The 26,087-nt window shown below is 34.8% G+C and overlaps 1 protein-coding gene across 1 annotated transcript in view; it reads right to left on the bottom strand.

Annotated features, from left to right (window-relative positions):
- B4GALT6 (beta-1,4-galactosyltransferase 6) overlaps positions 1-25,559 on the bottom strand; it is an 89,402-nt gene extending 63,843 nt beyond the window's left edge. The window contains exons 1-2 of the mRNA XM_044666440.1: positions 24,978-25,559; positions 1,808-1,924 (exon numbers count right to left, since the gene is read on the bottom strand). Coding sequence (XP_044522375.1) covers positions 1,808-1,924; positions 24,978-25,092 — 232 coding nt within the window. The 5' untranslated portion in view covers positions 25,093-25,559. The remainder of the gene's footprint in view (positions 1-1,807; positions 1,925-24,977) is intronic.
- Positions 25,560-26,087: the final 528 nt, after the last annotated feature.

Here is a 26,087-nt window from a genome sequence, read left to right as displayed (position 1 = left end):
AAAAGACTAAAGACCCTCACTGGGTTTTGGAAAAAAAATTTTATTATTTTTGAAAAAGCATGAGGGAATCCCAATAATCTTTTGAAAATCATGAACAGAATTATTTTACGTCACTAATTCCTCCTTAATAATAAAAATAATAGGTAAACTCTAAAAATCTGTCTTTATGATGTTTTATCCTTTATTTTGTTTTTGTTGCAAAAGCTAACATTATTTTTATGCTTAACATCATTACTGTATTAAAGCATGCCTTCACCTATTCTAGAATGCATATGGCAAACAATAGCTAGGTAAGGAAGGTAAAGATATTTTAAAAGAAGCCAATGGTGAATTTAAAAGAGTATATCTTCATCTTTAATAATTATCCATATTGAAAAATCTGGCATTGACTAAGAAAAAGAGTGGTGGATCAGTGAAATAAATTAGGTACACAATACCTAATAATAAATGATCATGGTATATTAGTGTTCGATAAATCAAAATATTCATACTTTTGGGACAAGAATTCATAATCTGACAAAGACTGGAAAAAACTGGAAAATGGTATGGCAGAGACTAGGAACAAACCAACATATACCAAGACAAGATCAACATAAGTATACGATTTAGCCACAAAGGGTGATACCAAAAGCAAATTAGAGAAGCATGGAATGGTTTACCTATCAGATCTATATATAAGGGAAGAATTTATAGCCAAATGATATTATTATAGGATAAAAATAGATAATTTTGGATAAAGATTACATTAATTATAATGGATAATGATTACATTTAATTTTTAAAAAAGGCTTCAAGATTCAAAGGAAAGCAGAAACTAGGGTGGGGATTTTACAGCAAGTATCTCCAATAAAGGAATCATTTTTCAGATATTTAGAGAACTCACTCAAATTTATAAAAAATATAGATCATTCTCCATTTGATAAATGGTCAAAGGATATGAACAGGCAGATTTCAGATGAAGAAATCAAAACTATCTAGATTCATAATGCTCTAAATCACTCTTTATTAGAGAAAAGCAAAGTAACTCTGAGGTACCATCTCATACCCTTCAGATTGGTCAATATGACAGAAAAGGAAAATGCTAAGTGTTGGAGGGGATGTGGGAAAATTGAGACACTAATACATTGTGAGTAGAGTTGTGATCTGCTCCAACCATTCTGGAGAGCAACTTGGAACTATGCTCAAAGGGCTCTAAAATTGTGCATACCCTTTGATCCAGCAATACTACTACCAGGTCTGTATCTCAAAGAAATAACAATTAGAAAAGAAGTACTTATTTGTATAAAAATATTTGTGGTAGCTCTTGTGGTAACAAAGAATTGGAAATTGAGGGGTTGTCCATCAATTAGGGAAAGACTGAACAAGTTGTGGTATATGATAATAATGGAATACTATTGTGCTATAAGACATGACAAGCAGGATGGGAGTCTGAAGGCAGACCAAAACATACTATATTCCACATTTTTCTTCTTTTTTATTTGTTTGAGATCTCTTCCACAAAATGACTAATATGGAAAAATGTTTTACATGATTAAATATATAAAATATGTATCACATTGTTTATTATATCAAGGAGGAGGAGGAGGAGAAGGAAGAAGAGAATTTGGATCTCAAAATTTTTTAATGAATGTTAAAACTGTTTTAGAAAAAAATGTTTTTACACATAATAGGAGGGAAATAAAAGATTATTTTCAAAAACAAATATTCATATGGGGGAGATCTAGTGCTTAATAATTTTAACTACTGATTACTCTAACAAAAAAAATCAGACGAAAAACAAAACATTTTAAGCAAGAAATATTCTTACCTGTACCATTGAGAGTAGCATTTTTATTTGTGTATAGTCTGATCATATGTCCTATTGTTTTCACATTTTCTTTCAACATTATACCTCGGGCTTGTACCATAAAGAGATAGGTGTTTACTATAAAGAAAAGAAAAATAAAGTAACATACTATAAACATTTAGTTAGTATATAAATTTCTCAATTTATTGACAACAACAACATAAACTGACTCATCTAGTTTGAGAAACATAAAATAGAGAAAAATAAAACATTAGAGAGCTACTCCCCACATTACCCAAATTATATATTTATTGTTGTCCAAACATAAAGTGGTAGTGTTAGGTTAACAAATGAATTAAGATTCAATCGATGAAGGATGGAAAAAATCCAATCTCAATCCAATCTAATCTCAGCCTCACTCAGAAAAAATCCATTATCTTCATGATAGCACAATCTATACCATTCTTTCTAACCATACTTGCCTGCTAATACTTTTTAAAACATGAAAAATGTGTTCTAAAACCATGTAGCACAAATAACATTTTCAAATTTTTGATTATTCCTTCCAATTCAGGTCTTTAATAATCTCTTTACATAGTACTTTAAAATGAACCCAGTGTTTTCAGATCACTATCTTACAGACAAGAATGCTAAAAGTCAGATTTGCACAAGATTCATGAGAGTTAAATTGCTTGAAAAAGCTGATATAGGCAGCCATAGAGGAAAAACAGGATTAAAACCCAAGTTTTCTGACTGCTCTGGCTTCCTTCAAAGAAAAATAAAAGTAACATACAACTAAACTGGTCTTTTCTGGCACTCCGAAGAACTCATGTTTCCCCTAATCCTGTAAAATATTTTACAATTGATGTATATGTGTGCATTTTGTTTCCCCAATATAGGCTCCTCAAGGTAAGGACTGTTTCATATTGTCTTTGCATCCCTAGTACCCAAATCAATGACTAGCACATAGCAGGTATTTAATAAATGCTTGGGTTTTGATAAATGAAATTATAGACAGAATAAAACTAATAAAAGATGGTATTTACACATGGTCCTTTAAGACCGCAAAGAGCTTTATATGTTATTTTATTTGATTCTTACAACAACCTTGTGAAGGAGGGGTTGTTATTATTTTCATTTTACGAATGAGGAAAGTAAAGTTGAAAAAGATTAAGTGATCTGTCCAGAGTCACACTGCTAGTAAATATCTAAGGCAGGATTTACTCAAGCTTCCTAATTCCAAATCCAGCACTCTACCACTATGCACTATGCATCAAAAATAATAATTTGCCCACCACTTGTTTACATACTTCCCTTTTCTATATATTAAACTGAATTTTTCAAAACCTAAGTGGTAAAGAATGTGTACAACATTCTTAAATACAAATGGAAAGCAATGAAATATGATTAGTAAAGAAATAAAGTTTTCTATATAATATGTAAGTATATATACATATATATTTCACTTGCCTCCCAGCCTTTAAAAATGAAAACTGAGAATCTGACTTCACTATGGTTTTCCTTCAGGCATGTCTACAATCTTTCTAGAAGCCGGCACTATAATTACATTTATTTTATTTATTCAGGTAGTCCTGATCATTTGAGTTCATGGATGTCAGATTTTTCTTCTAGCTCTGGTTTTGGATTTTTTTTAAGCCATAGGCTAAAAAAAAAAAAGGAACAATCAAAAAGAAAGCTAGACAATTATTCAGGAAGACTAAAAATAATTGCTGCTGAAACAAGTGATTTATGTAACACCACACCTAATATATTCAACTTACAGAATATGGGGAAATTGCATTCCTAAAATATACTAGTAGTATTTTTATTCTATTTTCAAAGATCTTTATATCATTTCAATTATTCTCCTAAAATCAAGCATTAGCATCTATTTTATTAATTCGCTTCTCTTTGCATCTGCTGTCATGCCTGGTTTCAGTTTTCTGGAACAAGATGCTTCTCCCAGGATAAGCTCATCACTTCTAAACTCACCACCATGCTGCTAACTCAAGCTTTGATTGACACTATTTCCTTCAGCCTCCTCTCCCCTCTAATTGCAGGTCTGGAGAACAGTGGTCTAAATTGTTTCCAATGCCTTCATTTATTGAAGGCAGAAACTAGACTCAGCTCACTCTTCTTTGCATCTGCTTTCCTGCTTTGTTTCAACTCCAGGGAATAAGATGCCCCTGCACCAAATAATCCCTGCTGCCTCCCCCTGCCCCTTTCCTTCCTCCTTTTGCATATTATTTCCTCCCATAAGACTGTCAGTTCCTTCAGGGCAAGGATTGTTTTTCTTTTTATTAATTATATCCCTGATCCTTAACACAATGCCTAATACATAGTAGACACTGAATGTATACTGGATTGGATAATAAAAATTTCCATGGTGCAAAAATAATTTTGTGTTTGTCGAATGTGTGACTGATTCAAACTTATAGCCTTCTGAATTTTAAGTTTTGATTTCTTTATCTGAAAATTGCCTATTCATGCCCCTTGCCCATTTATCAATTGGGGAATGGCTTGATTTTTTGTACAATTGATTTAGCTCCTTGTATATTTGAGTAATTAGATCTTTGTCAGTGTTTTTTGTTATAAAGATTTTTTCCCAGTTTGTTGTTTCCCTTCTGATTTTGATCACATTGTTTTTGTTTGTACAAAAAAATTTTAATTTAATATAATCAAAACTATTTATTTTACATTTTGTAATTTCTTCTAACTCTTGCTTGGTTTTAAATTCTTTCCTTTCCCAGAGATCTGACAAGTATACTATTCTGTGTTTACCTAATTTACTTAGTTTCCTTCTTTATATTCAAGTCATTCACCCATTCTGAATTTACCTTGGTGTAGGGTGTGAGATGTTGATCTAAACTAATCTCTCCCATATTGTTTTCCAATTTTCCCAGCAGTCTTTGTCAAATAGTGGATTTTTGTCCGAAAAGCTGGGCTCTTTGGGTTTATCATGGACTCTCTTGCTGAGATCATTTACCCCAAGTCTATTCCACTGATCCTCCCTTCTCTCTTACCCAGTACCATATTGTTTTGATGACTACTGCTTTATAGTACAGTTTAAGATCTACTAGACCCCCCCCTCCATATTTTTTTCATTATTTCCCTTGATATTCTTGATCTTTTGTTCTTCTGAATGAACTTTGTTATAGTTTTTTCTAATTCTGTAAAAAAGTTTCTTGGTAGTTTGATAGGTATGGCACTAAATAAGTAAATTAATTTGGGTAGAATGGTCATTTTTATTATGTTAGCTCATCCTACCCATGAGCAATCAATGTTTTTCCAATTGTTTAGATCTAGTTTTAATTGTTTGGAAAGTGTTTTGTAGCTGTGTTCATATAATTCCTGTGTTTGTTTTGGTAAATATATTCCTAAGTATTTCATATTGTCTAGATTTTAAATGGTGTTTCTAACTCTAGCTGCTGTGGTATGTGGGAAATATATAGAAATGCTGATGATTTATGTGCATTTTTTTATCCTGCAACTTTTAGTTGATTCTCTAGGATTTTTTAAGTAGACCATCATATCATCTACAAAGAGTGATAGCTTGGTCTCCTCGTTGCCTATTTTAATACCTTCAATTTCTTTTTCTTCTCTGATTGCTACTGCTAGTGTTTCTAGTAAATGTTAAATAATAGAGGTGATAATGAGCATCTTTGTTTCACGCCTGATCTTACTGGGAAGGCTTCTAATTTATCCCCATTGCAAATGATGCTTGTTGATGGTTTTAGGTATATACTGTTTATTATTTTTAGGAAAAGACCTTCTATTCCTATACTTTCTATTGTTTTCAATAGGAATGGATGTTGTATTTTAGCAAAGGCTTTTTCAGCATCTATTGAGATAATCATGTGATTTTTGTTTGTTAGCTTGTTGATATGGTCAATTATGTGGATGGTTTTCCTAATGTTGAACCATCCTTGCATTCCTGGTATAAATCCCACCTGATCATGATGGATAACCCTCATTATCACTAGCTGGAGTCTTTTTGCTAGTATTCTATTTAAGATTTTTGCATCTATGTTCATTAGGGAGATTAGTCTGTAGTTTTCTTTCTCTGTTTTTGGTCTGGCTGGCTTTGGAATCAGTACCATTGAATTTTGAGGAAAGGAAAAATATGCACACTGGAACACATACATAGGTGTGCATACACAAGGCCTTCAAAAATTAAACCACAAAATGATAAAATGTTAAAACTTCTGAAAATGACAGAAATTGAAAATATTAATTTTGGAAGGCTGGATGAATACAGACATACTAATAATACACTGTTGGTAAAGCTGTGAATTGGTCCAATCATTTTTAAAATTATAATTATGCTTTTAAAAAGTGATTAAAATGTCCAGAGACTCCCACTACTAGGCATACTCTCCAGGAAAATAAAAAAACAGAATCAAAGATTGTATATAAAACAAAATATCCACAGCAAGGCTTTTCATAGCAGCAAAGAAAGAACTGGGAACTATCCACCTATTAAGGAATGGCTCAACAAACTGGTTTCTGAATGTAACTACATATTACTGCAACATAATAAAAGATAAATATGAAAAATTCAGAGAACTACAGGAAGATTTATATTAATAGATGATGAGTGAAGTAAATAAAAACCAGAAAAGTAGAAAAGCAATATAGATGATAATTACAACAATGTAAACAGAAATAAAAAATCAAACTGCATATTGTATAATCATAACAATGATTAAGGGTAGTGTTCCATTGTAGACAGTATGCTGTACTATAACCTTGAAGTCAAGAAGACCTACTGCCTTTGGAAAGTAATTAGCTTTGTGACCATGGACAAGTCATCTAAGCCTTTTGAGACTCTTTTCCCTCACTTGTAAAACTAGGGTCTAGAACTATATGACCTTGAGAATCCCTTCTGACTCTCTAAAATCAAGAAAACACATTTATAAAGTCCTTTTAGCAACATGATAAAACATTCAAATGATTCTTTTTCCATAAAAAAGCTGCCTCTAAAAGCAATACTGATAAAATGGTCAACACCCTGATATTAACCACCTTGGGCATGCAATTTTAATTCAATTTGAATACTTATTACACTAATAATAAGAAAGGCAGCCTGATAGAGGGGTCAGATCAACATGTATTCAAATCTTGCCTCTGTGGCACTGGGCAAAATACTTAACCTTTCAGTGTTCAAGGAAACTCTCTCTATTTAACAGCTAAACAGCAGAACAGCTGAAGATCTGCATTAGTAGAGAGTTTCCTTTGTTAGGAGCTGAACACTGAAGAAATCACAGGTCTAGATCTCCATCCCCATCCCACCTCCTCAGTTTCTTCATAAAATAAATGGGTGGGACTAGATTATCTGAAGTTCCTTCAATGGTCCAAGGATCTCAGATTATGAGGAGACTTGATTGCAGACAATTTTTCAAATTCTTACAGCAATCATGTTCCTGCTAAATCTTGTCTTAACCAGGAGAGACATCTCCATTTCTTTCAACTGTGGGATACCTATGTCACACAAGTAACAAGTGGTAGAACCTATCTGAACTAGTCTTCTCACTCAAAAGTCTTTCCAGAACCACAATGTCTCCTTCATGCCAGACAAAGCCTTTAAAGGATTTAGTACTTTCAAAATACAAAAAGGAAGCCTGCCCTAGAACAGCAGGCATAATTCAGGTGTGTCTTTCAAAAATAATATCCTCGACCTTCACAATTATATAGCATTTTAAAATTTATAAACTGCTTCCTTTGCAACAATACTGCAAGGTAGACATGGCTGTCATCTCTATTTTTAAAAAGAAAAAAGTGAAGCACAGAGCATTTAATTCATTGCCCAAAGCAGCACAGTTAGCATTCATCAAACTTAGGTCTTTTAACTCCAAGACCAGGGTTGTTTTCAATTCAATACATAACGAAATAAAAAAAATGATTATGAAGAAATTGGACTCTGAATGTTGTAGGTTTTTATCAAAACTAAAGCAACCAAACATAATAGGAAAAGTGCTTAATATTTTGAAATCAAATAATAATAAGAATTTGGAATGAGACATCAAAATCATGGTTTTTTTATGCTCCAAGGTATCAGAATCAAAAAATGATGAACATGTGATCTTGAAATCACCTCTGACTACGTTTTATGATAATTCCCAATATTGTAATATTTAGAAGCATAGTGAGATGGTAAATTAATTAAAATATTACATACTATGCCCTTAGAAACTAATATAAAATCAATTAGCTAAGTTAAAATAATTTCCTATTAATTAAAAAGCCTTCTTTAAATTATTATCCTTAGGGGTCTAATTCCCAAAGGCCAAAAACCATTAGAAAACAAAGTGCTATTTGTAAAGACAGACTTCTTAGTAAGAAAATATCAAGATAATACAGTAAAAAATATCAAAGGAAAATGACTAACTTATTATTGTTAAAAAATGTTTCTATGGCCTATAATTATAACTTAAAATCACAATTTTGATTAACCCACCCCTGAGTAGCTGGAACTCATAATTAATAGGTTGCTGGTTAAGAAAGATGAGGTGAAGAATTGAGTACTTGAGATTCTTATAAAACCATGAGACAGGCAGAGTTATGAGATAGATTGTTTGGTCTATTTATTTTAATTTTGATAATTTATTTATTAAATACCTACTGTGTCCCAGGTACTGTGCTAAGTCCTCAAGACACACAAGAATGAAACACTTCAAGCTTTCAAATAGTATGTGGAGAGAGAAAAAGTATTTATGTTAACTAAATATAATATAAACACAGGGTGAGGGAAACTAGCAGCTAAAGGGGATCAGGAAATGTTTCAAGTAAAAAAGTGATGTTTGAGCTGGGTTAAGTAAAGTAAAGAAAGTATTGGTGATAAGGGAAACAGCCTGAATAAAGACACAAAAGATGAATAACTTGCTAACAAATGATTTTTTTTAAATTCCCAATTGTTAAGAAAAGTTTTATACATATTCATTAAAATGGTCAAAGATAATACAGCCCAGAATTTCATATTTCATCAAAGATGATTTAAGCAGATCTTTGCTAAATTTTCATTCCCACAAAAGATTAACTTCAAACTAAAAGGAAATATTCTTCTCCCTTGCCCTTTATAGGAAGAAGATTGCAAAGTCTTCATAGAAGAAAATGAGGCTTAAGGAAGCCAAGGATTCTCGGATTTGGAGCTGAAGAAGGAGAGCATCCCATGCGTGGGGGTGAGTTGTGGGAGTAGAGACAAGCTTTGAAAATGCAGAGATGCAGTGTCATGTTTGAAGAGTAGCAAGGCCCCCTGAGCCACTCAATTGTAGAGTCTGTGGAAGAGAGTACAGTAGAAGAAGACTGGAAATGTAGGAAGGGCCAGCTTACAAAGGGCTTTAAAAAAAAAGACAATGCAAACTAATCCTATTTTGCTGATATAGATATAATTTTTTGAATGTGAAATTCTGCATATCGAAAAGTTTCATAATCTCTTCCTTATTAGTGATTCTATATAATAGATGCTATTTGGGCATGGTAGGTATATCTGAAAATGGCTGTCAGAGAGCAGAAAGACAGCTGGCCTTGAAATCAGTAAGACCTGAGTTCAAGACTCACCTCTGATAAATACTGGTTATTTGTCCCTTAGTAAATGAGTCTCAGAGTTCTAGGCAATTCTCTAAAACAAATGGCAGAGAACTAGCCTGCACTGCTAGAGGGAATTCCCTCCACTAATGAAAAAACAAGTTCAATCTCGATCTCTATCTCTATGTTCATTTGAATCATTAGCCAGTATCAAATGCTTTTGGTAAAATTAGATTTTTTTCCCCAAATGCAACTTAGTGATGTCGAAGGATATGGGTGTTTAGAGAAACTCAAAGTGAGGGATAACCCTTACCTTTTGTCTCAGAATTGATTCTCAGTACTGTTCCAAGGCAGAAGAGCAGTAAGGGCTAGGCATTTGACTTGATCAGGGTCACATAGCTAAGAAGTATCTGAGGTCAGATTTGAACACAGAACTTCTCCTGTCTCTAGTACCTATCTACTGAGTCATCTAGATGCCCTGATAGGAGATACTGAGAGGTTCTCTAAGTTATCATTTAATGGCCCATCAATATAAACTGCCCAAAATGAAAGGCATCTTCTGAATTACCTCAATTTAGCTTTAAATGAATTTTTTAACCAAATTGTTAGCATACATGAAACTATTGCTCTAACATCATGCCATATCATATAACTAAAATAAATCACCATAAAATTAAGAGCAAGTATTATCTGTAATGGAGTAAAATGGACGCCTTCTTAACAAGGTCATAGGTAAAGCAAGGATTTACATTATCATCATTATTATTCAATATTGTATTACAAAAAACTAGTTACAGCAACAAAGCAAGAATGAGAAATTGAAGGAATAATAAGTAGGCAATGGGGAAAAAAAACTATCATTCTTTTCAGATAACATGACAGTCTATTTAGAGAACTTTAGAAAATCAACTGAAAACTAGTGAAACAACTAACAACTTTGTTAAAGTTGCAGAATGTAAAATAAATCCACACAAATTATCAGCAGTCTCTATCTTACCAATAAAACACAACAGGAAGAGATAAATTCCATTTAAAATATCTGCATATGATGTAAAACAATCAAGAATTTACCTGCTATGACATACATAAAATTTTATGAATACAATTACAAAACACTTTTCACACACACAAAAAGGCAGAACAAATGGAGAGACACTCATTGCTCATGGATAGCTGGAGCCAAAAATTGTAATTCAATCTAAATTAATTTCTTTTTTCAGTGCCATATCAAACTATAAAAATTATTTTGCATAGCTAGAACAAATGATAACAAAATTCATTTGTAAGAACAAAAAGATTAAGAATATCAAGGGAATAAATGAAAAAAAAGTAAAAGAAGGCATCCTACCAGTATCAGATTTCAAATTATACTACAAAGAGGTAATCATCAAAACAGTCTGGTGCTGGATAAAAAATAGAGTGGTTGATCAATGGAACAGATTGGATACATTATATATAGAAAGTAAATGGCCATAGTAATCTAGTGCTTGATAAACCCCAAAGATCCAAGTTTTAGGGACAAGAACTCAATCTCTGACAAAAAGTGCTAGAAGAACTGGAAAGCTGTCTGATAGAAACTACACAAAGATCAACATTTCACATCATATCCCAAGATTATATCTAAGTTAGGTATCCATTTTAAATTTGAGAGTGATATAATAAATTTAGGGGAGCATGGGGAAAATTACCTATTAGATTTATGAAAAAGGGGAGAATTTGTAACCAAATAAGAGACAGAGAGGATCACAGGAGGTAAAAAATATCATTTTGGCAAAAAATATCATTTTGGTTACATTCAATGAAAAAGGGTTTATAAAAATAAAATTAATGTAGCCAAAATTAGGTAGAAAACAAGAAACCGGGGAAAAATTTTATAGCAAGTTTCTCTGAAAAAGACATCATTTCTCAAATATATAGGGAACTGAGACAATTTATAAAAATAGAAGCCATCCCCTATAGCCATGTTGGTGAATGCATGGCACGTGTGCCTCCTTGTGCTGGAGAGGACTGCTCTGTTCCTTCTCTCCACAGCACCTAAGGACATTTTTCATAAGCTCCACCCCTCTGCCCAGCAGCCCAATTCAAATGCTTCCTCTCTCCCCTGTCTGGGGTAAGGAAGCAGGGAAAGGAGGTGGTGGAATCTCACAGGTGGCATGAGGGTGCAGTCTGGTCACATGATCTCTAAAAGGTTCGCCAACACTGCCCTAAAGAATAAACAGTCAAATGGCATGAACAAGCAATTTTTAGAAGAAGAAATCAAAGCTATCAATAGTCACATAAAGAAATGCTCTACATCACTACTAATTAGAGAAATGCAAATAAAGCAACTCTTCAGTACTGCCTCAATATCAGATTGGCTAACATGACAGAAAAGAAAAATAACAAATGATGGACAAAATGTGGGAAATTAGATACATTAATGTAATCCCGATAGAGTTGTGAACTAGTCTAACCACTGTAGAGAAAAAAATGGCTGAACAAATAGTGGTATAAGATTGTGATGGAATACTATTGTGCTATAATAAATAACTAACATGATGGTTTCAGAAAAATCTAGATTTCCCAATTGACAAATGGTCAAAAGATATGAATAGGCAGTTTTCAGATAAAGATAAAGTTATCAATAATCATAAAAAATGTTCTAAATCACTCTTGATTACAGAAATGCAAATTAAAACAACTATGAAATACCACCTCAGACCTATCAGATTGGCTAATATGACAGTTAAGAAAAATTATAAATGTTGGAGGGGAAGTAGTAAAATTGGGACACTAATGCATTATTGGTGGAGCTGTGAACTGATCCAACCATTCTGAAGGGCAATTTGCCCAAAGGGCTATAAAACAAATTATACCTTTGATCCAGTAATATATCATGACTAGATCCAAGACTGTCTCCCAAAGAGATAAGATAGGCTGTATCCCAAAGAGATTTTTTAAAAAGTGGGTGAAAGGCCTATTTGTACGAAAATATTTATAGCAGCTCCTTTTGTGTTGGCAAAGAACTAGAAATTAAGGGGAAGTCCATCATTTGGGGAATGGCTGAAAAAATTGTGGCATATGATGGTAATGAAATATTACTGTGCTGAAAGAAATGATGAACAGGATGATTCATGAACTGATGAACTGATGCAGAGTGAAATAAGCAGAACCAGAGGAACACTGGACACAGTAACAGCAATATTGTGGAATGATCAACTGTAATAGATTTAGTTAATCTGATCCAGGACAACTCTGAGGGACTTATGACAAAGAATGCTATCCACCTCCAGAGAAAGAACTGCTGGAGTCAGAATGCAGATGAAAGCATACAATTTTTCAATTGTTTATTTGGGTTTATGTTTTGGGGTTTTGGTTTTATAAGATTACTCACAAAAATAAACAATATGGAAATATATTTTACATGATAATATATGTATAACGCAAATCAAAATGTCTGCCAGTAACTGGAGGAGTAAGGGAAGGGAAGGAGGGTTGTAGAAATTAGTTATAACATGTAATTGATAATAAATAAATATTTAAACATTTTTTTAAAATCTGGAAAGACTAATATGAACTGATGCAAAGAAAATGAGCAGAACCAAGCAAACAATCTACACAATAAAAGCAATATTATAACAATAATCAACTGCAAAAAACTTAGCTATTCTTTTTCAAGACAATAATACCATGACAATTCCTGAGAATTCATGTTAAAAAAATGCTATCCACCTCCAGGGAGAAAACTGGTTAATTCCAAATACAAATTGAAGCATAATTTTTTTCACTTTATTTTTCTTGAATTTTTTTGCGAAAATTGATAACAGCAATTTGTATTACAAGCCTCCACATATAGAATGGGTATCATACTGCTTGTCTTCTTAAAAGGATAGGAAAAGAACTAAAGAGAGGGAGAAAATTTAGAATTGAAATTTTTAATGAATTTTAAATAGATAAATACATTTTAAAAAATAAATCATGGTGTAAAACTGCAGTGGCTTTAGAAAAAATCTAATAATATCAAAAGTTAAAAGTAATTCTGACTGATTTTCATATTGGATTAAGAAAGAAGGAAAAGATGAGGGAATAGGGAGAAGTGGGAGGAGAAGGCTGGTTAATAACAAGATTAAATATTAATTAAGAAATTCACAATTAGATTTTCCACTTAAAAAAATCAAACTGCATGAACATGCAAAGAAGATGCTAAATAGCTTTAAATAAATAAGTTCAGAGTTCAAATGATGAAAACAGAAAGGCACTGAATCCATTTACTCATGAATTCTTCCTTGAATATATTGAGAAAAATGAGAAGAATTCAGAGCATGGAATACACCACCAAAAAAACTCAAAAAATATATATAATTTGTTTTTATTTTCCTTACTAAGAGATTCTATTTGAATTTCAACTGACTATTAATAGCATGTTTTTACCATATATTGAAGAGAAAAGTAGACTAAAGAAAGGGAACATTTGTATAAAAGAAATGAAGACTTGAGATTTAAATCAGTAAACAAAACTATTTAAAATTTTTTCTATCTTTGCTTTCCTGATTTATAGAAGAATAAATCACATTTCTCTGCCTTTGAGTCACTCTGAATACTGGACTACACTTATAGCTCTGAACAGATAAAATCAAATACAAACTCCTTTATTTAGTATTGAAATTCTTTACAAGCTGACCCTTTGCTATCATTTTAGTCTTCTTACACATCAGTCCTCACATTTCCTGCACTCTGGTTTAACTCACTGTGCAAGGCATAAAGTAAGCTTTTACTAAATGCTTACTAACTATCTAATCACTAGAAAAATGCTTATGGCAACAATATGAGCAGAGCCCTAGGCTCATACACTCAAAGAACCCAGCCTGCTTCTCCTTTCTCTGGGTGAGGAACCAGAGAAGAGATGAGACTTTTCTCAGAAACAGCATGCTGAGAAGACCCTTAAATTGAGTTTTAAATCAAATTGACCACTACTGGAAATCAAGTAAAAGGTCTTCCAGGTCTCCTATGACCAGATAATGATCCAGAATCTCTTCAGAAAAAGAAAGATGATCATGACAGCATGATTTCCATCCTTACCTTGAACTTTAGTACTACTTGAATGGCTCTATCAATAGAAGTTCAAGAGAGAGGTTGACAACAACTTTGGTTTGGGGAATTTTTCTCTCTAATCTGAGACTCTTCTTAGAGCAAAAAGGTAATGCTGACTCTAGTGCTTTCAAATGTCCTGGACTCACAAACACCCAAGCTTATCTCGTTCAAGAAAAAAAAGGGGAAGATCTAACATAGTCCATGGAGCTATGAACTAGAATAATCATTCCAGAAATTAATTTGGAAACATACCCCCAAATTCCTAAATTGTGGATACCCTTTGATCCAGTCATATTACTACTAGGCATATATCTCAAAAAGAAAAATGAAAGGGGAAGGCCCTATAGATAGAAAGATATTTATAGCAGCTCTTTGGGGGGGGTAGTAAATAACTGGAAACCAAATGAGTGCCCATCAGTTAAATAATGTCTGAATTTATGGCATATCATGGAATATTTTTACAACAAAAGAAATGATGAAGAGGATAGTTTCAGAGAAACCCATAAAGACACTATGAACTGATACAGAATGAAGTGAGCAGAATAAGGAGAATGATTTGTACAAGAGCAATATTGTAAAGTCAAACAACTGGATGATTTAAGAACTCTATGCAATGATTAAGCATGATTCCAGAGAACTAATGATAAAAATGATAACTATCTCCCAACAGAGGTGCTCAACCAAAGATGCAGAATGACACAAACATTTTTGGATATGGCCAATATGGGCATTTGCTTTGCTTTATTTCACCTATTTATTACAAAAATATTAATTTTATTTTTTACCTAGTTGGGGGAAGAGGACGGAAGAAATGATAAGTTATTATTAATTGAAAGATTAAATTTAATTTTTTAAAAATAGGAATGGTTGTCAATTCCCAAAGCATTTTAGAAACTTAAAGATCTAATCAAATTCTTTCATTCTACAGACTAGGAATTTATTGTTGTTTAGTCATTTTCAGCTGTGACTGACTTTTCTAGCACTATCCCTCCTTCCCTATCACATTTACACTTGTCAGATATCAGTCAAACATTTATTAAGTGCCTATTATGTATTGACCAATGTTCTAAGTTCTGGGGACATTTTTTAAAAAGTAGTCATTGCCCTCAAGGAGATAACAGTCTGATAGGGGAAACAACATGCAAACCACTATGTGCTAAAAACTACATATAGGACAAACTGGAGAAAAACACTAGAATTAAGAGAATCAGAAAAAGCTTTCTGTAGAAGGGGAGATTTGAGCTGGGATTTGAAGGAAGCCAGGAGTTGTAGAACACTAGAATCATGGGTGCAGCCAGTAAAAACTCGGAGTTGAGAGACAGAGTGTGTCTTGATCAAGGAACAGCAAGGGGGCCATTGTCACTGGTTCACAAAGTACATGGGGTGGGAGTAAGAGGGAAGACTGAAAAGGTGTGTGGAAAGAAATTTTGTAGGTCTCTGAATGTCAAAAAAGGGGGTTTCTGATGTCCATAAACTCATACCTCCCTCCTCTGCCAAGTGCTTGGAGCATCCCAGCACTAGGCAGTGCCTGGCAAAAAATGCTTTTTGACTATCAGTAGCTACTCATTACACTCACATATCACAATTGTTTAGTTACCCCCCAATCCTGGGTATGGACTTTGTTTCCAGTTCTTTGCTAACAAAAGAATCTCTGCTACAAATATTTTGATGAATATGGGACCTCTGTAATAAGAATTATATCTAAGAGAGATCCTAGACATACTGTTATATAGCCTAAACAACAATAGTACAGGAAAAACTACTTTGAAAGACCTAAAAGCTCCAATCAATGCAATGACCACCTCCAAAGAATAGATGATGAAACTTGCTTCCTACCTATAGCATGAGATATACTTTCTTTGATTTGACCTATGTATCCATTTGCCTTGCTTGACTATAATTATTCATAACAAAAAATTTGTCATATTTGTCAAAAATAACCAAAAAAGTTAAATTGAAAAGCAAAAATGGTCCAAATTTCTCATTAGGTCATTGAGTTCTCAGTCAATTTATACCAAATATCAAAAAAACTAAAATATATGTGTATATACATATATATAGGGCTTGCAATGCTCATGATTAACAATTTAATTTTATCTACTACCTTCACTAAGGACACATGCCATTCCTGAAGTGACTATATTCTCTAAACTACATACTACCCTGATCCAGGAATGTCTATTTGGGCTTGCCAGTAAACACCAGACTGAAGTCCCTGTATCTAGGACCAAATCATTGATCCCTAGTCTGGAATATATTCACATTACTAAAAGATTTGGTTTAGATTCATGCATATGTTTTTGTTTCTGTGTGCGTGTCATCTTATTTTTCCACACAGCAGGAAAATGGCAGCATTCAGTTCTGGTAAATTGTATGTACAAGATGACATATAGACTCCATGGGGATCCCTGGAAAAATTTTAAGGCATCTGTGAATTGGGATTAAAAAAAATTGCATCTTTATCTTCGATAACCTCTAACTGAAATTTAGCATTTCCTACTATTATTAATTTGGGCAACAAATATTATTCTGAGAAGGGGTCCATAGGCTTTCCCAGACTCTCAAAGGGATCTGTTTGTCTCTTTCTTCCCCCGTACTCAGTTCCAAAAAGATCAGGACCTGAGAGGAAGCATATGTAATAGTGTCAGCATTGGTGGTGAAATGTATAGATTTGAACTACTGCTATTTACCTCGACATTGCATGTAGGAGTCATAAGTACAGGAAACTTTCCATAACCATTTTTATAGCAATAACTACTTTTTAAAAAGTGGAGCACATCCAGGGCAATTCTGAGGGACATATGAGAAAGAACACTATCCACATCCAGACAAAGAACTGTGGGAGTAGAAACAAAGAAGAAAAACATAAGATTGATCACATGGTTTGATAGGGGGGATATGATTGGGGATGTTGACTTTAAATGATCACTCTAGAAACAAGGATGCCCATTATCACCTCTATTATTTAACATGGTACTAAAAACACTAGCAGTAGCAATTAGTGAAGAAAAAGAAATTGAAGGTATTAAAATAAGCAATGAGGAGACCAAGCTATCACTCTTCCCAGATGATATGATGGTCTACTTAAAAAATCCTAAAGAATCAACTAAAAAACTAATGGAAATAATCAACAACTTTAGCAAAGTTGCAGGACACAAAATAAACCCACATAAATCATCAGCATTTCTATATATTTCCAACACATCCCAATAGCAAGAGTTAGAAAGAGAAATTCCATTTAAAATCACCATAGACAATATAAAATGCTTAGGAATCTATTTGCCAAGACAAACACAGGAATTATATGAACACAACTAAAAAACACTTTCCAAACAATTAAAACTAGATCTAAACAATTGGAAAAACATTGATTGCTCATGGGTAGGATGAGCTAACATAATACAAATGACCATCCTACCCAAATTAATTTACTTATTCAGTGCCATACCTATCAAACTACCAAGAAATATTTTTACTGAATTAGAAAAAACTTTAACAAAGTTCATTTTGAAGAACAAAAGATCAAGAATATCAAGAGAAATAATGAAAAAATGTGAAGGAATGTGGTCTAGTAAATCTTAAACTGTACTATAAAGCAGTAGTCATCAAAACAGTATGGTACTGGCTAAGAGACAGAAGGGAGGATCATTGGAATAGACTTGGGGTAAATGATCTCAGCAAGACAGTCTATGATAAACCCAAAGAGCCCAGCTTTTAGGACAAAAATTCATTATTTGACAAAAACTGCTGGGAAAATTGGAAAACAATATGGGAGAGATTAGGTTTAGATCAAAATCTCATGCCCTACACCAAGACAGATTCAGAATGGGTGAATGACTTGAATATAAAAAAGGAAACTACAAGTAAATTAGGTGAACATGGAGTAGTATAATATACCTGTCAGATCTTTGTGAAAGGAAAGATTTCAAGACCAAGCAAGAGTTAGAAAATATTACAAAATGTAAAATAAATAATTTAGATTACATTAAATTAAAAAGGTTTTGTACAAACAAAACTAATGCAACCAAAATTAGAAGGGAAGCAACTAATTGAGGAAAAAATCTCTGACAAAAGTCTAATTACCCAAATATACAAGGAGCCAACTCAATTTTACAAAAAAATCAAGGCATTTCCCAATTGATAAATAGGCAAGGGACATGAATAGGCAATTTTCAGATAAAGAAATCAAAACTATTAACAAGCACATGAAAAAGTGTTCTAAATCTCTTATAATTAGAGAAATGCAAATCAAAACAACTCTGAGGTACCACTTCACCTGTAGCAGATTGGCTAATATGACAGCAAAGGAAAGTAATAAATGTTGGAGGGGATGTGGCAAAATAGGGACATTAATGCATTGCTGGTGGAGTTGTGAATTGCTCCAACCATTCTCAATGGCAATTTGGAACTATGCCCAAGGGGCATTAAAAGATTGCCTGCCCTTTGATCTAGCCATAGCACTTCTGGGTTTATGTCCCAAAGAGATAATAAGGAAAAAGACTTGTACAAAAATATATATAGCCACACTCTTTGTGTGGCAAAAAAAAAAAATGGGAAATGAGGGGATGCCCTTCAATTGGGGAATGGTTGAACAAATTATGACATTTTCCTCTTCTATGTTTCTACTCCCACAGTTCTTTCTCTGGATGTGGATAACGTTCTTTCTCAGAATTGACCTGGATCTTTGTATTGCTGCTAGTACAGAAGTCCATTACATTTGATTGTTCCACAGTGTATCCCTCTCTGTGTATAAGGTTCTCTTGCTAATATTAATAAAATGGGAATAGGTTTTGAACAATGATACATGTAAAACCCAGTGGAATTGCTAGTTGTCTCCAGGAGGGGGGAGGAGGAAGGGGAGGGAAAGGACATGAATTGTGTAACCATGGAAAAATATTCTTAATTAATTAATTAACTTTTAAAGATAACTAAAAATAAAGAGAAAATACCAAGAAAAGATAAATAACTAAGTAAATAAATAAATGAATGAATGAATAAATAGGATGTGGATCACAGGTTGTTCAGGGATAGAATGTGTCTTTGTGTTACTCTGCAAACTAATTTCTTACAGCTTAAGTTTATAAACAAGAAAATGCCTACACTCCTTTTGCTAGTGTGAACTGATAAATTAGGGGAAACTTTTGCAAATTACTTACATAGGATATCTGAGCAGTAAGTATGAAAATTTATCGAGGTCCTTCTCCTCCCCTCTTTAGTCTACATATTAAAAAATAGAATTAAAATTTTAGACTATAGTTCTTTCCAAATTTATTGGAATGAAGAAAATTTTGTCAATAAACATTAAGTGCTTACTATCTACCAGGTACTGTGTTGTGTACTAGGAATGCAGAGAAAGGCAAATATGGTCGCCCCCCTCAAGGAGCTTACGGTCTAACATTGGAGATAAGCAAAAATTTTATATAAACAAGATATTTACAGCATAAATTGAAAATAATCAATACAAGGAAAGCACTCAAATTAAGGAAGGCTGGGGAAAAGGTTTTGGCAGAAGGTAGGATTTTAGTAAGGCACTGAAGTTGTCAGAGATGAGGAAGGGAAGTATTTCAGGCATGGGAGATGCCCCCAAAAAATGCCTGCAGCCTAAAGATGAAGTAACTTGTTTTTGGAACAGGAAGAAGGCCAGCATCACTGGATTGAAGAATACAAGATGGGGAGCAAGGTGAAAGAAGACTGGAAAAGAAGGAGAGCATTGGGTTAAGACGGACTTTGAATACCATCAGAGGATTTAGTTCCTTGAAAGCAGGGGCTGATTTTTGCTCCTCTGTAACCCTGGCACTTGGAAGAGTGTCTGGTACATCGTACATTTAGGAGCTTAATAAATATTTATTGACTGCCTGATTTTCTGTTTTATCTTGTAAGTTATAGGAAGCCACTAGAATTTGAGTAGGAAGGTGATATGATCATACCTACACTTTAGGAAAATCACTCTGACAGCTGAACAGATGATGTTTTGGAATGGGAAAAGACCAGAGGTAGGCAAACTCACCAGCAGGCTCTTTCAATAGTTCAGGCATGAGGTGATGAAGGCCTACCCCAGAATAATGGCAGGCTGAAAGAAGAAAGGAAGGTATATATGAAAGATGTTGCAAAGATACTGCCGGGTCTTGGCAGCAGACTGGATATGGGGTAGGCAAGGGAGGGGTTGGACATGGTAAAAGCTAATGAGTCAAGGATGACACCTAGGTTGTGAGTCCAGGTGTCTGCCCTCTACAGTAATAGAAAAGTTTGGAAAAGGGGGCCAGATTGGGGGGGGGGAGATATTCTAATTGGGGCATGAAATGCATACTGGAAATCCAGGCAGTTGGAGGTGCAATTCTGAAGACAATTGTGATTTCCTTGGTCTGAAAGATGGGTTGAGCTACATACAGATGGAGAACAAGGAAAATGTGGTTAATGTGTTGATGTAGTTTGATTATATTTTTTTATTACCATGGAAGAGTCTAGCAGGTATGGTGATTGTTGAGAAATGATAGATATATAAGGCATCAATATAACATTGAGGGGGGAAAAAGGCATGAACCCTCTATGTGAACAGAAAAACAATATAAAATTTGGATTGGCTTGTTCATTTATCACTAGTCTCTATGTTTGGTTTCAACTCCTTCATCATCTTCATCATGTGCTGCCCAAGATAAACTCCTCACCAAGAAATTCAACATGGTAGACTCTTCAGCTCTGCTACTCATACCTTATCAGTAACCTCAGCCTCTCTAACAGAACAAAAATTCACTTCATTTCCCTCCCTTTAAGTTTCAAAATGTCAGCCATCTCTTCATTTGCCACCAGCTGCTCTGCTTGATTTCAATTCTATCATCATCTTTCTCATGCCTTGTACCCTCTGGCATCACCCCTGCTTCAGCTTCCTTTTGAATCTTCTCCCATTCGATTTGTAAGTTCCTTGAGCTTCTCCTTGAGAACTGCCTCTTTTTCTTATTTATATCTCCAGCACTTAGGACAGAGCCTGGCACATAGAGAGTATTTAATAAAGACATTTTAATAAAGCATAACAAACATTAGTAAATGTTTACTGTTATAAGCCTGAAAAATATTTGGCCCCATGAAAACATAGTCTCAGTCTTAGTGTCATCTCCTAAGGCAAAAAAAATAGTTCTTTAAAACTGTTTAATTCATAACCACATTTTGATACTTTCTTATAACAAATGCACACACATCATTTACAATACCTATGTAGCACAATGGAACAATGGACTTGGAGTCAGGAAAACCTGGAGTCAGGAAAAACTGACCTTAGACACTTACTACCTAGTGGGACCCAGGGCAAGTCAGTTAACCACAGTCTATCCCAGTTTCCTCATCTATAAAACAGAGATAATAATAGCAACTATCTCCCAGGATTGTTGGGAGGATCAATAAAGCACTTAGCACACTGTCTGGCACACAGAAGGCACTATATAAATGTTAGCTATTAGCTGCTACTACTACTACGTTACATCGTGTATAGAATGCTGGCCAGCGAGCCAGGAAAATCTGGTTTTAAGTCCCACCTTTCATACATACTAGCTGTGTGACCCTGGGCAAGTAACTTAAGCTCTTAGTGCTCTTAACAACTCTCTGGCCAAATGTTGCAGAAAAGGTGCTGCTATGCCATGGTAAAGGAGCAATGAAATCACAGATCCGGTCTTCATCCCTGTATTATCATTTCTGGGACACCAAATAAAGCTTTTGGGCTTTTCAGAAATGTGGAAAGCCATCATTACACTATATTATTTATGTCCTATAAGTAGAATATCAGAATAATCTTTTACTACTGCAAATATAGACCATTAATACAGGATTATAGTCTAAACAAAACCTGTTATAAATGTGTCATGCTAATTTCCACTAATGTACTGCAACTTGCCAAATGATTCAGAGGAACAAAATTATATTCATTTACAAATTAGGATTTTGCTTTTCTTGACCAGTTTTAAATTGATGTTAATGATACCAAAAAGTAGACCATGGTTTAGAAAACTAACAAAGTCTAATGATCTTACTATGCAAGAAGTCCAATTTCAGATTTTGAATATATATGATATTCTAATAATAGTAAGTTTAAAATCATTTCAACTGCTATAATTATTACTATTAAAGATTTTATGGAAGTGAATAAATTGATCTTCTATTGTATAGTTTATATACATATAATAATGTACACTCAGATAAGGACAGCATGTTAAACACTGCCTGAGTTGTTCACTAACTTTAGCTTTCAGACTAATTAAATTTTAGGATCATATATATATATATATATATATATATATATAAAATATTTTAATGTATTTTGAAAGTCCTTCAAAACTACTAATTCAAAAGAAAAGGTAGGGGAGTATAAATGGTCTTGAGAATAAAGTACAAGGCTCAGTCCCCTAATTTATGACCTATAAAGAACTTAAATTCATTTTAATATGGCCAATTATTGCAAATAACCATTAGATAAATAATATTGTAGCTTATTAGTTAAATAATTTTTTTCTCTGAGATGTCAAAGAATTGGGTATCCTCAAGAAAGAGCATATCCTAGAGAACAACACCTTTAAAGAATCAGACCACACACATAGATTATTATAGATTTTGAGAACTTGATTTATAAGACCCAAAAAATGACGGGCCTTTAAGAAAATAAATCGTACTATGGTTTTTGTCATATAGATTGGATAATTAATTCTACTAAGTTTTCTTTACTGCTAATGAAATCAGTCTCATTGGTTTTTTTTCATTTGATGGAAATATCTAGGCTGGGCCTGCAGTCGGGTACAGTGGATAGAGCATTGGGCCTGGCTGGAGATGTCTCAAAAGACAGGCTGGAGTTCAAATCTCACCTCAATGCTTACTAGCTTTGTGACTGACCCTGAGCAAATTATTTTATCTCCCTCTGCCTCAGTTTCCATCATAATAATATTGACCAATATCATTGTGAGGATAAAATGAGATAATATTTATAAAACACAGCACATAGTAAGAGCTTAATAAATGTTTTACTTCCTTCTGGGGAAACATAATTACAGTACTCATGTTAGGTCAAAATTCTTTTTTAAGATATACCAAGGTTTTGGGTAGATTTAGTGTTTCTCAGACATCAGAGATTAATATTACTTTTGGCTAGATAATCTAAACATCAATGGACCAAAGAAAAATTCCACTTTCAAGAATGCTAGTTCAGAAAATAATTTCTGCCTGTTTTCTATGACACTGTCTTTTTTTTTTTTACCTTTGGAAATTTTTCAAACCAAGCATTATTATTCAAGACCCCTGAAGTCAATCAGGAAAACCTGAGTTCTAAAATCTTGCATCAGGAATTGAATAGGTATATCATTCTGGGCACTTAGCCTCTCTCAGTCTCAGTTTCCTCATATGAAAAATAGAGATAATAGAACTTACTTCCCAGGCTTGTGGGCATCAAATATAACATGTGAAGCTCTTTGAAAATTTTAAAAATCACTATATAAACATAATGGATTTTTAAATGACCCTCAGATAGATAATTAGAAACCTACAATTTTCATGAATCAATAATATGCAAATTTGAGAGTTTTCTAATGTAAATGTTCAAGTTACACAGTCAATGGTTTTTAATACAGATGATGGATAATCTAGAAAACATTTAAGTGATAAATAAAATCAGCATTTGGAGAAATACAGCAAATTACAGAAAATATATTATGGATTCCTATAAGCATTAAAAATTCCCAGGTCCTAGTCATAATGCAAGAATTAAATAGCCCTTCAATGATATGGTAAAACTGTCAACCAACCAAGCTAGTGGTGGGAGAAAACCCTAGGGAAATGATCATTCAAAACACTGAGTGGGCCATTAGTTCTGTATATTAAATCCAATGGCACAGAAGCGTGAGTCAGAACCTGTCTATGACATGAATCTTAATATATCTGTGGTTTAAGAATATAACCTTCACTCTTATATTTTACACTGTCCTGTTTCTGAAAACACCCAAACAGATAGCTGGAGGAGAAAATCTATCACTTGAAATGCAACCATATTTACTATCTCCACGGGGAAAAACAATGTTAACTGGTCAAGAGAGACTATGGTGCTCTCTCTTAAGTCCATAAAGTAGAATAATACTGTTATTTGCCTTCATTCTGGAAATGCAGTAAATACATTCCAAAACTCTCATCTAGCTAAAAAAACAATTCTGGGGGGTTGGTTTCTCTTTTCAATCTACCTTACTCCAGGGATAATGAATTAGAGGTCTTTTGAAGATTACTAGAATTATTCATGGGCTGTGGTGATGGGGTTAGCCTAATCACTACAGAATAACATTTTCATGAATACATAAAAAAATGAATGGGGCATACAAAATAAAATTGTGTCCATTTGATCTAGCCCCTCAATTTACTTATTTGAAATTGTTTTAGTCAGTTTCGAATCAACAGAACTGTGAAATAGCATATCCAAGGGTATCAGGTTTCAAGTAAACGACTTCCTAAAGACCCTTAGCCAGTAATAACCAAATTATCTTCTCTCTTAAAGAAAGCAATTTCCTGAATTTTGCTAGGTGTGAGTGTATGGAGGTCTATAACTCCTGGTCTAAGGAGGGAATGCCTTAGTGCTTACCGATCCCTGGGGCCACATAGATGAAATATAGACAAGACGATGAGAGGGAGAAGAAGAAGATGAAGGCGAGCAAAGAGCGATTGGAGACCCGCAGCAGCCACTTAAGTAGAGACATCTTCCTCCTCCTAATCAGGCGAGCTGGATGCTCAACGATCCTGGGCACTAGGGCACTGTCCAGGCCTTACACTCCCATGAACTGTCAAACCACCCCGCAAATTGCAGAGGGGGAGCTGAAGCCGGGAGAGGGTGGAAAAAGAGACTGGAGAAAGAGAAGTGGGGAAGTCGGGGTGAGGGGTAGACATAGAATGATTTAACTTGGCGGGGGGAGAGGGTGGGGTAATAAGAGGACGGGATGAAAGCTAGAGTGGACGGGGAAAGGAGAGTAACTGGGATTTAGAAAAGCAAAGGTGGAAAAGGTGAAAATGCACTGAATTATAAGAGAAGGGAAAGGATGAGAAGGCGCAGAGGTGGAGGGTGTTTCTATCAATCAGATAGTATGGGGCAGGGATGAAGGAGGGAAAAGGTAGCAGGGGGAAGCCGGTGCCGGGTGAAGCGCCAGGCTGTGAGCCCCGGTTTAGCCCTCCCTGCGGAGAAGGGACACCAAACTGCGGCACGACCCTGCGTAGCGGCGGCGACAGCAGCGGCGGTGGCGAAGGCGCCACCGCCTCAGACACTCCAGCCTCGCATCCTCATCCCGAGATCCGGGGCAAGGCGTCCAGTTCCCGGGAACGAGGGTCTCCAGCTCGGACAATTGCCCCCACCCCGTACTCTCCCGGCTTCCCGCAGCAGCAGCCTCTGCAGCAGTCGCAATCTCTCCTTCCTCCGCCGGTTGTTCTCTTATCACCGAGACTAAAGCTGGAGTCCAAGCCGCCTCCGGCGTCCGCGATGCTCGGTGGCCGGGGGCGTCCCTGGGGGCCCGGGAGGTCTCGGCTGGCCGGTGCTGCGTCTCCTCATGCCTGGCGAGGCCCCGGCGCACAGCGGCGGTAGCAGGAGCCAAGCGACAGCGGGGAAAACCCGGAAAGCAGCGAGGCTACCGGGAGAATCCCTCCCGGGACTGGCGCACGAACCCGAGGTCCTGCAGCCGCCGCCGCCGCCGCCGCCGCCGCCGCC

The sequence above is a fragment of the Gracilinanus agilis genome, chromosome 1 (assembly GCF_016433145.1).
Source record: "Gracilinanus agilis isolate LMUSP501 chromosome 1, AgileGrace, whole genome shotgun sequence".
Taxonomy (NCBI): Eukaryota; Metazoa; Chordata; class Mammalia; order Didelphimorphia; family Didelphidae; genus Gracilinanus; species Gracilinanus agilis.
Note: the sequence above shows the minus strand (reverse complement) of the source record. Positions and strands in the feature narration are given on the sequence as shown.